Genomic DNA, 13,085 nt, shown 5'->3' with positions numbered 1-13,085 from the left:
GAAAGGTCTTGAAACTGTAACATATGTGATCAAACATTTACAAGGAGGTTCTGGCTGTAAAATTACAATGTTATGAGTTACACTTAGTAAGTGGACTTGTTGCAAGTCTCTTGCTACTAATAAGTATCCAAGTTTTCAAAATATCAACATTTTATTAAAAGGAAGTCCATGTTATTCCAGATGTAACCACTGTGATTCACTTGCAATACTGTATGTTTTCTTTCAAGAAAGAGTCTAGAGTGGAAATACTGGCCTTGCATTTAGAATCACATGGAAATGGTTTGTATACACAGTCATGTGCTACATAACGATGTCTCCATCAAGGATGGACCGCGTATACCATGTAGCCTAGGAGTATAGGAGGATATACCATTTAGGTTTGTGTAGTACACTCTACGATGTTCGCACAACAACAGAATCGCCTAATGACACATTTCTCAGAATGTATCCCTGTTGTTAAGTAATTCTTGGCTGTATAGACATCACCCATTATTTGTGTATTTCTTTTTCTTTTTTTTTTTTTTTTTTGAGGAAGATTAGCTCTGAGCTAACTACTGCCAATCCTCCTCTTTTTGCTGAGGAAGGCTGGCCCTGAGCTAACATCTCTGCCCATCTTCCTCTATTTTATATGTGGGATACCTACCACAGCATGGCTTTTTGCCAAGCAGTGCCATGTCCACACCCAGTATCTAAACCTGTGAACCCAGGGCTGCAGAGAAGTGGAACATGCGAACTTAACTTCTGGGCCACCAGGCGGGCCCCTATTTGTGTATTTCTAACTACAAATTTAGAAGTGTCTGTGCTCTGGAAAAATTTATTTATTTATTTTTATTTTTTATTAAGATTATGATAGTTTACAACCTTGTGAAATTTCAGTTGTACATTATTGTTAGTCATGTTGTAGGTGCACCACTTCACCCTTTGTGCCCTCCCTCCACCCCTCCTTTCCCCTGGTAACCACCAATCAGTTCTCTTTGTCTCTATGTTTAATTTCCACCTATGAGTGGAGTCATACAGAGAAATATCTGGCTTATTTCACTTAACATAATACCTTCAAGGTCCATCCATGTTGTTGTGAATGGGACGATTTTATCTTTTTTATGGCTGAGTAGTATTCCATTGTATATATATACACCATATCTTCTTTGTCCAATCATCAGTTGATGGACATTTAGGTTGCTTCCACGTCTTGGCTATTGTAAATAATGCTGCAATGAACATAGAGGTGCATGGGACTTTTGGAATTGCTGATTTCAAGTTCTTTGGATAGTTACCCAGTAGTGGGATGGCTGGGTCGTAAGATATTTCTATTTTTAATTTTTTGAGAAATCTCCATACTGTTTTCCAGAGTGACTGCACCAGTTTGCATTCCCACCAACAGTGTATGAGGGTTCTTTTTTCTCCACAACCTCTCCAACATTTGTCACTTTTTGTTTTGGTTATTTTTGCCATTCTAACAGGTGTAAGGTGATATCTTAGTGTAGTTTTGATTTGCATTTCCCTGGTGATTAGTGATGATGAGCATCTTTTCATGTGTCTATTGGCCATCCGTATATCTTCTTTGGAGAAATGTCTGTTCATGTCCCCTGCCCATTTTTTGATCAGGTTGTTTGATTTTTTGTTGTTGAGCTGTGTGAGTTCTTTATATATTATGGAGATTAACCCTTTGTCGGATAAATAACTTGTAAATATTTTTTCCCAACTAGTGGGTTGTTTTTTTGTTTCAATCCTGTTTTCCCTTGCCTTGAAGAAGCTCTTTAGTCTGATGAAGTCCCATTTGTTTATTCTTTCTATTGTTTCCCTCATCTGAGGGGTTATGGTGTCTGAAAACATCCTTTTGATACTGATGTCAAAGAGCATACTGCCTATATTCTCTTCTAGAAGACTTATTATTTCAGGTCTAATCTTTAGGTCTTTGATCCATTTTGAGTTTATTTTTGTGAATGGTGGAAAAGAATGGTCAATTTTCATTCTTTTACATGTGGCTTTCCAGTTTTCCCAGCACCATTTGTTGAAGAGACTTTCTTTTCTCCATTGTAGGCCCTCAGCTCCTTTGTCAAAGATTAGTTGTCCAGCCCTGGAAAAAATTTAACCCTTAACTTTGAATTTCAAACTTTAGGTCCACAAGACTGGAGTTGCATCTTGCACAATGGTTAGGTTCTAAGGTCAGCACATGGGTGAAAACTCTAAGTAGTCAGAGTTTCCCTTGAAAATTCCTTAGGAAGGCTCCATGGTGAAGGCTGACAGATTCTGAGTCCAACAGAACATCAGCACAATGCAGCTAGATTTTTCTCTCTTCGACACCAGATGAAGTCATTGGAATATGTTCATGAGCCACGATTTTATTATTTTTAATTATGTTAGCAACAAACATTGGCCTCACACTTGGGTAGTGAGTTGCGCACACTGAGAGAGACATACAGGAACTGTCTGGAGAAAACAGATTTATGCTCTCTGTCGCACTTGCTCTGAGGAATAGATTCTTTTTTTTTTTTTTAAGATTTTATTTTTCCTTTTTCTCCCCAAAGCCCCCCGGTACATAGTTCTATATTCTTCGTTGTGGGTCCTTCTGGTTGTGGCATGTGGGACGCTGCCTCAGCGTGGTCTGATGAGCAGTGCCACGTCCATGCCCAGGATTCAAACCAACGAAACACTGGGTCGCCTGCAGCGGAGCTCGCGAACCTAACCACTCGGCCACAGGGCCAGCCCCCCGAGGAATAGATTCTTAAAGTGGGATCACCCAGAATAATCAATCCATGGTGTGTGCTCGCTCTCGCGCACGCACTCATTTTCTCTCTCGCCCCTGTCACTCAAATGGCCGAACATAGAACTTAAGTAAACTGGTGTGTGTGTGGTGCCACTCCATTGCATCTTGGCCAAATAAAGGAGATTTGAAAGGAGGGCGGCTTGGTTGGAACACCTAAGCATTGTGGGATGTGAGGCTGCTACTAAATTGATAAAGGAGATGCTGCACCCAGAGCTCCCTGTGACACCTCTACACAGGACTGGCTGCACCGGAAGAATAGTAAAAATAGGACCTTTCCTATTTAAATGAAATGCTCAAGTACAGACCATGCTGCTGTTTTCCTTGTCTGGTTTAGGTCAAATGATTTCACCCTTTCCTCCTTCACGAAAATTTCTATTCTAAAAAAAGCTTGTATTGGCTTTTTGAGTACCACAACTTCTTTTTTTTTTAAGTTTTATTTTTTGGTGAAGAAGATTGGCCCTGAGCTAACATCTGTTGCCAATCTTCCTCTTTTTTTTGTTTCCTCCCCAAAGCCCCCCAGTACATAGTTGTATATTTTAGTTGTGGGTCCTTCTAGTTGTGGCATGTGGGACGCTGTCACAGCGTGGCCTGATGAGCAGTGCCATGTCCACATTCAGGATCCAAACCGGCAAACCCTGGGACCCCAAAGCGGAGTGCATGAACCCAACCAATCAGCCATGGGGCCAGCCCCAGATACCACAACTTCTATTTTGAAGAAAACAGAGGGAATAGAAAAGAACTCATAGTAGTTTTCTATTGTAGCATAACCAGTTATCACAAATTTAGCAGTTTAAAGCAACACCCATTTATCTCGCAGTTCTGGAGATAGAAGTCCAGGTAGGCTCAGTGGGTTTCTGCTCAGGCTCTCGCACGACTGAATCATGGCCTTCGCCAGAGGCCCTCTCCTGGGTTCTCATCTGAGGCCAGAGGTCCTCTGCCCGGTTCTCATCTGAGGCCAGAGGTCCTCTGCCGGGTTCTCGTCTGAGGCCAGAGGTCCTCTCCCAGGTTCTCGTCTGAGGCCAGAGGCCCTCTCCCGGGTTCTCGTCTGAGGCCAGAGGCCCTCTCCTGGGTTCTCCTCTGAGGCCAGAGGTCCTCTCCCAGGTTCTCGTCTGAGGCCAGAGGCCCTCTCCCGGGTTCTCGTCTGAGGCCAGAGGTCCTCTCCCGGGTTCTCGTCTGAGGCCAGAGGTCTTCTTCCAGGTTGGTGGCAGCACTCAGTTCCTTGCCGTTGTAGAGTTCCTGGCAACTTGTTTTCTTCAAGTTCAAGGTCAGGAGGAGAGTGTCTGCTGTTGCATCTTGTCTCTTTTAAGGGCTCACCTGATAAGGCCAGGCCTATTCAGGGTAGTCTCCTTTTTGATTAACTCAGATTCAACTCACTGGGGACCTTAATTACATCTGCAAAATCCGTTTTGCCACATAGCATAGCCTACTCATGGGAGTTCTAGCCCATCGTATTCACACTCAAGGGGAGGGAATTAGAAAGGGCTTGTAAACCAGGGGCCAGAAATCTTGGAAGCTGTCTTGGAATTCTGCCCACCACAGAAATATTATTATTGAGTACCTACTGAAATGCTGAACACTGTTGGATTAATTCCCACCTTTGAGTAAAATGGTGTTATCCAAGTGTTACAGGGAAACTAGAGCTCGGAAATGAATTAATCGTGTAACTAGTAAATGGTATGGTCAGGATTCTCACCTAGATCTGTTGGCCTCCTAAGCCCAGGTAGGCTCTTTCCATTTTGTCACACTTTCTCTGTTAAATGCTGTCACTTCCCCTCCTTTCCCATTTATTTGCTTCTCTCCAGCCACCACCCCCCCCCCCCCCCCCCCGTCATGGCTGTTGGCCGTCCTCATCCGTGCCTGCACTGCTGTGGCCCCTGATTGGTCTTCTTCGCCAGTCCCTTCTCCACAGTCCCAAAGGGAACCTGACCGTGTAACATCCTGCTTAGAGTACTTGAATCACTTCTTTCCCGTAGGGTCCATGCTGGTTATTAGAGGTTACGAAGCGTCAGTCTGGGCTCTGCCTGCTTCTCTAACATGATCTCTCCCCTCTCTTTGATGAGTGTTACCACGTGTTGTTTCCTCTGCCAAGAACACTCCTGACCACTCTTCATCTGGCTGATTCTGCCCAGCTTTCAGGTCTGGATTAAATGTCACTTCCTCCAGAGCCTTTCTCTGACTCTAATTAGGTGAGGTGCTCCTATTACGTCTTCTTGTGGCGTCCAATACTTTGCCTATAGTATCAGCACATTTCATTGTGATGACGTATTACTCTGTCCTGTCTGTCAGACTGACTGATTTTGGCTGTGTCCCAATGTCTGGCTTGAAGTGGACACTCTAATAAATATTTATTAATAAATAAATGGCAGAGTGCTTTGATAGGTTACTTTTTTGTGTTGCCTTTGAAACCTTTCATTTTTATTCTCTGCTTCTCCTTCTTTGCCATTGAAATACTTTTAATATCACATATCAGAAGAGCTATCCACTTCTCACATGTTTTATTCAGGATCAAATAATTAGTATAAGATGAAGCTGGGAAAAGATGATGGGTCTTTAAGCTTTAAATTTTGTATGCTTTCCACTATTTTGTGCTGCATAATTACCTTAGCATAAGATCTGGGCTTTGAGCGCATTCTCTTAGCTACTCGCTATGCCTGCTCCATGTACTCCATGATTGCTAGTTTATTTTCTACAAGCATGAATAAAGTCCTTTATAAGAGGAACCCCTTGCTTCAGTGTGTGGATTTGGATCTGGTATATTGGCCAAGAGCTGTGATTCATTTCATAAAGGCAGTTTTGATTTGGTGTGACAGCTATAGATAGCCTCGTGGAATAGGGTGCATTAACCTTTTACAGTATTATCTCATGTTTGAGAAAACGTTGTTCAGACTCCTTGTACGTTTTATAATATGGCCAAAGGAGCTGGGAAATCCCTCAAGCACACAGTCTTTCTAATGTTCTCGATATTTAGCAGTGAGATTGATTCTATACTTGAGAAAGATTTGGCTCTGCACAGACTTCCACAAATTGTTCTTTCACCATATACTCTAGTAAATGTCAGGCCTATGGATAAGCTGTTTTAAAAGATTAGTTTAAAATTTTGAAGCTAAATTTATAACAAACATACTGCAATTTTTATATCTGAAGAAGAGCTCTCTCATTCAAAGCAGTTCCTTTGGAAGGTGTTCCAGGAATGTTTCCATTCCTCAAAATTGCAAAAGGAATTCTAAACAAGCTTTGTTATTGCCATGAGTCTCAGCCAGTCTTTGGCCTGTGAGAGTAGTTATTTTATGAAAGCTATATTAAGAACTGTCAGGTGAACGAAGTGTTTGATCAGGCTTAGTTTAAAATGAGATGCAGCTCTGACGTCTTGAGACACAACTGTGTTGTTTGTTGGGTTGTTTTTGGTCATAAAATCTGACTCTTGAAGCAAACAGAAGTTCCCAGTAGCTTTTGGAGCCCCAGACATTTCTGTCATTAAATTACCGTGGGGCAGAAAGGACTGTCTTGGAGGGGATGGAGAGCTGATCATTCATATTGTGACACTTACAGAGGATGTTTTAAAGGAAAGCCATACTGAAAACTTCTCAGTTTATTGGAAAAAGATTATAAAGGGATAATCTTTTCTTTTTAAATAGTAACTTTTTCTGTAAGGAAGCAACATATTTTACTTCTTTGGCCCATAACACATGCCCCTGGAAGTCAGGCCTGGGTTGTAGTCATTCTGGTGTTAGAACTCGCTTAGTTGTCGGACCCAAGCAAGTCACGGTTCTGAGTTTCCTTTTCCCCATCCTCAAAATGAGAAGTTTGGACGGATGCTATAGCTAATGCATCTTTTCAGGTAGACATACTTAACTTTTTTCCCCAGTCTATGGATAGTTGCAATGTGGAATGCATAGTAATAGTCTTTTGGTTTTTATATCCCTCATTGAACTGGCTTTAAAAGCATATTTGATTTTGCTTCTCAAAAATCGTGCATTGCTTTTAGAATTGTTATAACACAGTGAAGAATAACGTGCTTCAAGTAGTACACAGCAGTTTGTTGGAGTGGAAGAGGTTCACCTCACGCTGACTACCAAAGAATTGTCTTCAGTTATTTATTTACTTCTCACCTTGGACCACGAGATTGGGAATAATAAAATAATGATAAGCTACAAGTGACAGTAAAAGCAGGATCAGGGAAATTAGAAGATTAGAAATCAAAACCAGAGGAACAAAAAGAACATAGATTTGACTCTGGCTTTCTGCCCCAAGTTTAAAGGGAAGTTATGTGGTTCTCTTCAAAGATGAGGAAAATGACATCCCAGGAGAGGTTAAGATTTTCTTATCACCTTGTTCTGAAAGAATATATAACATGGGATTGTATGTAGGAAAAATGAAGAGTTTTACAAATAATTATCATGTAGCTGGAACACCCTGAAACATATAAACATAATTGAGCATGTGGATTTTACGTTCTAAAAGTAAAACTGATAAAATATACATCTCTGAGTGATAAGTACAATGGATTAAAAATTAATTATCCTGTTTAGGGAAACTGGTTAGTAGTTTAGAACTCTCTCCTTGATGAAAAAGTATAGAAGCCTTTTCTATTTTCTTACCATAGGTTCAGGGTTACTCAACTTGTGTTCTAATTAAGTCTTATCCTGTTCTATTTTTATGTGGCACTAGCCAAAAAAGAAGAACATGTCGGCCTACCAGGTGTTCTGTAAAGAGTATCGTGTGACCATTGTGGCTGACCATCCGGGTATCGGTAAGAACATTTCTGATCTTTAGTGTTTTTACTTTCTGTTTGTATCTCTGAAGCAGTGCAGTTAATCCAGTCAGCAGGCAACTTCTTCCCGTAGTATTAAAGGAACACAAACCTAATTTCTTTCCTTGCTTCTTCAAATCACTTTAGATTTTGTCTTAGTTCACCCCATCCATAAAAGAGATATGCTTTTTATTTATATCTCTTAAATTGGTAAAGTGGAAAACAGTAAAAGTACATATTACAAAGCACAGTACATAAATATGCGGCTGTTTATTTTCAAGATCCTATAGTGGACCTTTTCCTTAAACTGCGCCTGGGTGTGGAGCTATAGTGAGATGACTTGTGTTCATATTTGTCTCTATCTGAGACGTCAGTGAGGGTCCACAGACCTTGGACAAGCACTGAACTCTGCAGACCGCCTTTCCTGAGGTGGAGAACAGCTTCCTGAACTTCTCCTCGCGGTGGGTGTGAGGCACACGGGAAGTACCACAGAAGACATGGGCGTGCTCTGTAAAGCCTGTCCTTGCTTTACAAATGGGAGGGCAGCGTTACACTCTGGGGAGCAGCTTCTGAGTTGCACTAGAGAAATCTGTCTTTGGTTCTGAGGTCTCAGAAATTCGGTAAAAATCTAACAACTTTCATCAAACTTTCCGTAACGTATTGTCTTTAACCTGAGTTGATGAGCCCTATCGTGGGACCAAATTCAAAGACAGCAGAATGATGCTGAAGCAAGAAATCCCTGGCGAGTAGATGTGTGAGAATTGGCGCCTGTCCCCTGACCACCAGAACAGCCCCTCCCCTACAGAAGAACCCGGAAGAGTGATGGGGCTTGGTTTTCTGGAAGAACCTTGTGCTATCTAAATCTGATTTTCAAAACCGTTTTTCCAGTTTTTGCTCTCATCAATCTTCTGTTTTGTTGATAGTTAAACCTTTACTGTATTGGATTTTTTACTCTTTTTATGCCAGATTTTGGGGAACTTAGTAAAAAACTGGCTGAGGTGTGGAAGCAATTGCCAGAAAAGGACAAACTAGTAAGTATACTTTCTTACAAACACATTTTTCATTGCTTATAAAATGTGCAGTTTTCCTATAGACCACCCAGGCAAACACTGAAAACAGTGGAAAAAAATTACAAATCAGTGGGAAGTGGTTTAACAGAGGGCGTTAACACTGGTTGGTGTCAGTTTACTCTAGATGAGGATTTAGCTGCAAGAGGCTGTGTTTCTAACCTCATCTAGTTTTTTTGCAACAACATTACATTTGAGCCAAGATGACCTAACTTGGGCGGTGATTAAAGTGTTAACGGAGAATCTGAAGTCAGAGCCCTTTGCTGCAAACACCTCCTCATCATCCTTGGTCTGTGAACTGATGGAAGTCATCCACTTCGTAGTTACTGCAAATAATAAAAACATGAGACTACGTGTACTAGGTAACCAGGTTCCAGGTCAGCATCCTCATCAACCACTACCAAGGAGTGTACCCTACTGTCAGGAAGCTAAGAAGACAATGACAAATAGTCATGTCTGAATCACTTATAGTCGCTTTCCAATTGGGTGGTATGAATGTGGTCTAGGAATTAGAATTACCATCTTGCTTTAAGGCACAGCTCTTCTGGGTGAAATAACTAAAATATTTTCCACTCAGGTAGATTATCTTTAGTTTCTGTTTTCTGTGTCAGTGTTATCCTGCTATTGGTATTGCCCACCAGCACATTAGAATAAATATTTAAACCGCATGGACATTATACTGAGCCAGGTGTTTACTCCATGATTTTACATTTCAACCGTAGAGTGATCTACAAATCAGTGCTGAGGTCTGACCATTAGCACTGCGGAATGTTTGTGGGCCTCACTGAGATCCGGCTGTAACCCCCGTCTGAGGCCTGTTCACTGACCCTCAGCTTGAAAGTTACATTAGCCCTCTGCCTGCCCCTCCACGGTGCCCTTTCTTCATTCTCCTCTTCGTGACTTCTTTCCCTTTTGTGGCCTTTTTATTTTATTTTATTTTGCTCTGATCTGATTGCAGATTTGGAAGCAGAAAGCTCAGTATCTGCAACACAAACAGAACAAAGCAGAAGCTACCACAGTGAAGAGAAAAGCCTCCAGCTCAGAAGGGGCCGTGAAAGTGAAAGGTGATGAGCACATCCCTCTCCTGCTTTGGATTCTTTCCCCTAGAGCACTGTTCATTTTTGCTTCCTTGCTAGGAAACTGGGAGAGCAGCCTATGTTAGGAGCAGATCGATATCCAACTATTACTACTGAATATTATAGGTTGCAAAAAAAATCTGGAAAACATAAATCAGAAGTTAGCAAAATTTTTCTGTAAATGGCCGGAGAGTAAATACCTAGGCCTTGCAGGCCATGTGCATTTTCTGTCATATATTCTTCCTTGTTTCTTCTACAACCATTTAAAGATGTAAAACTATTCTTAGCTCGCAGGCCATATAAAAACAGGTCACATTTGGCCCACAGTCCATAGATTTGCTAATCCCTGGTATAGCTCATTAAAGGAAACTCAGGAAGGACAGTTTTGTGGTGTTCAAGGCCATAAGCAAGCTTTATCTCTCTATTTTGTCTCTGTTCACAGCTTCCTCTGCAGGAGTACTGTCACCCCAAAAGAAGTCCCCGCCCACCACCATGCTGTTACCAGCCTCGCCAGCCAAATCGCCTGAGACAGAGCCCATTGATGTTGCTGCTCATCTGCAGCTGTTGGGAGAGTCGCTAAGCCTCATTGGACACCGCCTGCAGGAAACTGAGGTGAGCACAACTGTCAGCACCATGACTCCAGCTGCTGATAGCGTTTGACTCTGTTCACTCATCCCACATATATTCATTGAGCAGCTACTGTATGCTAGATTATGCCAGGTGTTCAGGACGCAGTGATAAAGGACACATGTGGTAATAGAAGCATTCAGAAATTTGGAATCTGTCTACTAGCTCTCAAAGTTTACATTAATACCATCCTGTTGAAACAACTGCACAAAAAGAAATTAGAATACCTTATAACTTTTTTCCCCCAGTTTTATTGAGATATAATTGACATATGACCCTGTTACTTATTTTTATTTTTTTAAAAATGCAATGGAGGGGCCAGCCTGGTGGCATAGCAGTTAAGTTCACACGCTCCACTTCAGTGGCTCTGGGCTTGCAGGTTCGGATCCCAGGCGCAGATGCACGCACTGCTCATCAAGCCACGCTGTGGCAGGCGTCCCACGTATAAAATAGAGGAAGATGGGCACGGATGTTAGTTCACGGCCAATCTTCCTCAGGAAAAAGGGGAGGATTGGCAACAGATGTTAGCTCAGGGTTAATCTTTCTCACCCAAAAAAGAAAAAGAGAGAGAGAAAATGCAATGGAAAAAATGAGTACAGATCCCATGAAAGTTTTGATCACTCATGCTTGTAAGAGAGTTTGAATTTTTTTGTGCATTTCCAGTAAGGTTTTGAATAGACAGATTACACTGTGTGGGGTCCTCCTACTTTTTTGAAAATAGGTAGCAAAAAAGGGAAATGGAGGTTCTCCAGCCCCTCATTATTCAGCACTTGAATTTCACAGTGCTCTGTGCCCTGGGGAGATCTTTGTCCTTTTAAGCTTCAATTTCAAAACCACTTAACCTGCAAGGCTGTCATGTTCCATTTCTGTTACCATATTCAATTTCTAATCATATTATCCCCTTGGCTAACTCAGTGGTATAGTATTTTAGTTTTCCACTGGGTCCTGATAGGACATTTCAGCAAAAAAGTCAGTCTGAGCTACTAAAGCCATTTTTAAGCTAAGAAATCACTGTAGAAATATAGAACTATCCACTTGCTTCTATGTGGGAGTTGAATTATTATTCAACAAGTAAAATGCCAAAGGCCACAAGAGCTGAAGCTATATCTGAGTTCTTTGGCTAGTTTGGCTAGTTTCTAAAAATTTAGCAGGTGTCAAAACAGCTAGAGTACTTTTATGTAGGCTCAGCTATTTGAATGGATATAGATATTTCCAGAATAAAATATTCTGGAATCTTTATTTATTTTTCATATTTAGACATTCTTATATTTCCTAGAAAGAATTAAAAATGTTCTCATCTTGCATATTCCAGATTTTCCCTCATATTTCCATTTCCTTTAGCAAATATTGTTGAGTATCTAGGCATTATTCCAAAAACTTGGGGGAGCAGAAAATCTGAGGAGCTCCCTGATGATTTCCTGTCATCAAGAAACTTACAGTCCAATTGGAAAGATAGAATAAATACATAATTAGCAAATTAAAACAAGCCAGTTCCTTTGAGCAGTTGCTGTGAGAGAGTTACACAGATGTAGTGACCAGAAAAGGGGAAGAATTTTGCAGGATCTCTAGTCCAGTTTTTTGTTTATGTAACAGTCTTTTTGAGATGTTATACACATGCCATAAAGCTCACCCTTTTAAAATGTGGAATTTAGTGGGGTTTAGTATATTCGCAGACTTGTGGACCCATTACTGCTAATTCCAGAACACCTTCATCTCCCCCGAAAGAAACCCCATACTCATTAGCAGTCATTCCTCATTCCCCCTCCTCTCCGCTTTTCCCCAGCCTTAAGTCATTTGCATGTATCCTCACACTTTCGCAATTTCCACCTACGACTTACACTATTATTTACTTAATATTTTTATTTCAATGAATCTATCCAATGATATCCTCGATATCACTTGTGATATTCTAACTTTTTTCTAATATACATCAAAATGGATGTATATCAAAATAATTGGTGTTCACCTATATGCCACCTGAAATCACATTTTCTACTTTAAGGAACTTTGATTTATACAATTCACGCATTGAAAGATTGAATACCTGAAGCCTCATGAAATTCACTGACTGTTGGAGGTTTACACAACTGTTTGTGACAGAGCCCAGCTTGCCTCACTTCTCGCCCTGTTCTCATGCTGCTGTCCCGTGCGAGGTGAAGCAGGTAGAATAGCATGAGAGAACAGAGAGCCAGGGGGAGTTGGGAGGAGCTTTGTGAAAGGAAGGTGGTATTCCAGCTGGACCGGAAAGGGTCGGGAGGACTGTCTCGTGGAGATGTTGGAGAGACGTTCCAAACGAAGGAACCAGCTACATCTCTTTCTCCTCGGGGGTCTGCTGCAGAGATGGGGGAAGGAGACTTGGCGGGGCTCTAGACCCCATGCCCACTTGAACCAGATCTTTTACCTCTTTTATATATTGGGGTTCTGGGGTTCAGTTTTATTTGAACTGGGGTTTTACTGCTAATGTGATGAAACATTGGCACATCCAGTGCATAAGGCAGAGGCAAGCTGAATGTTAAAGCTGTAGCCCAAGTCACAGGGCACCTTCCTGGGCGTTCTGAAGTGTCCTGCTGTGCTTTGCTGCTCAGGAACTGCAGGGGTTTTTTGAGTAGGGAGGGATGTGATCAGAAGGCTCATTTGGTTTTCTCTGAGAATAGCTTCTATTTTAGATTGGGAGTGAAAAGAGACCAGAATTGGGAAGAAGTTATAACAATAGTCTACATATGACAAAGATTTGAATTAATTCAACGGATGTTTATTGAGGGCTCCACCAGTAGTTACTGGGAGGATATAAAAAGGAA

The 13,085-nt window shown here is 41.4% G+C and overlaps 1 protein-coding gene across 6 annotated transcripts in view; it reads left to right on the top strand.

Moving 5' to 3' along the window:
* Nucleotides 1-13,085, top strand: part of HMGXB4 (HMG-box containing 4) — a 32,531-nt gene that overhangs the window by 16,631 nt on the left and 2,815 nt on the right. For all 6 annotated transcript variants that reach the window (XM_014832613.3, XM_014832606.3, XM_070506989.1 and 3 more), the window contains 4 exons: nt 7,436-7,517; nt 8,484-8,548; nt 9,543-9,648; nt 10,103-10,272. In XM_014832613.3, the coding sequence (XP_014688099.3) occupies nt 7,436-7,517; nt 8,484-8,548; nt 9,543-9,648; nt 10,103-10,272 (423 nt within the window). The remainder of the gene's footprint in view (nt 1-7,435; nt 7,518-8,483; nt 8,549-9,542; nt 9,649-10,102; nt 10,273-13,085) is intronic.

Source organism: Equus asinus, chromosome 4, assembly GCF_041296235.1.
Source record: "Equus asinus isolate D_3611 breed Donkey chromosome 4, EquAss-T2T_v2, whole genome shotgun sequence".
In the NCBI taxonomy this organism is placed as follows: Eukaryota; Metazoa; Chordata; class Mammalia; order Perissodactyla; family Equidae; genus Equus; species Equus asinus.
This window is presented reverse-complemented; position numbering and strand designations above follow the sequence as displayed.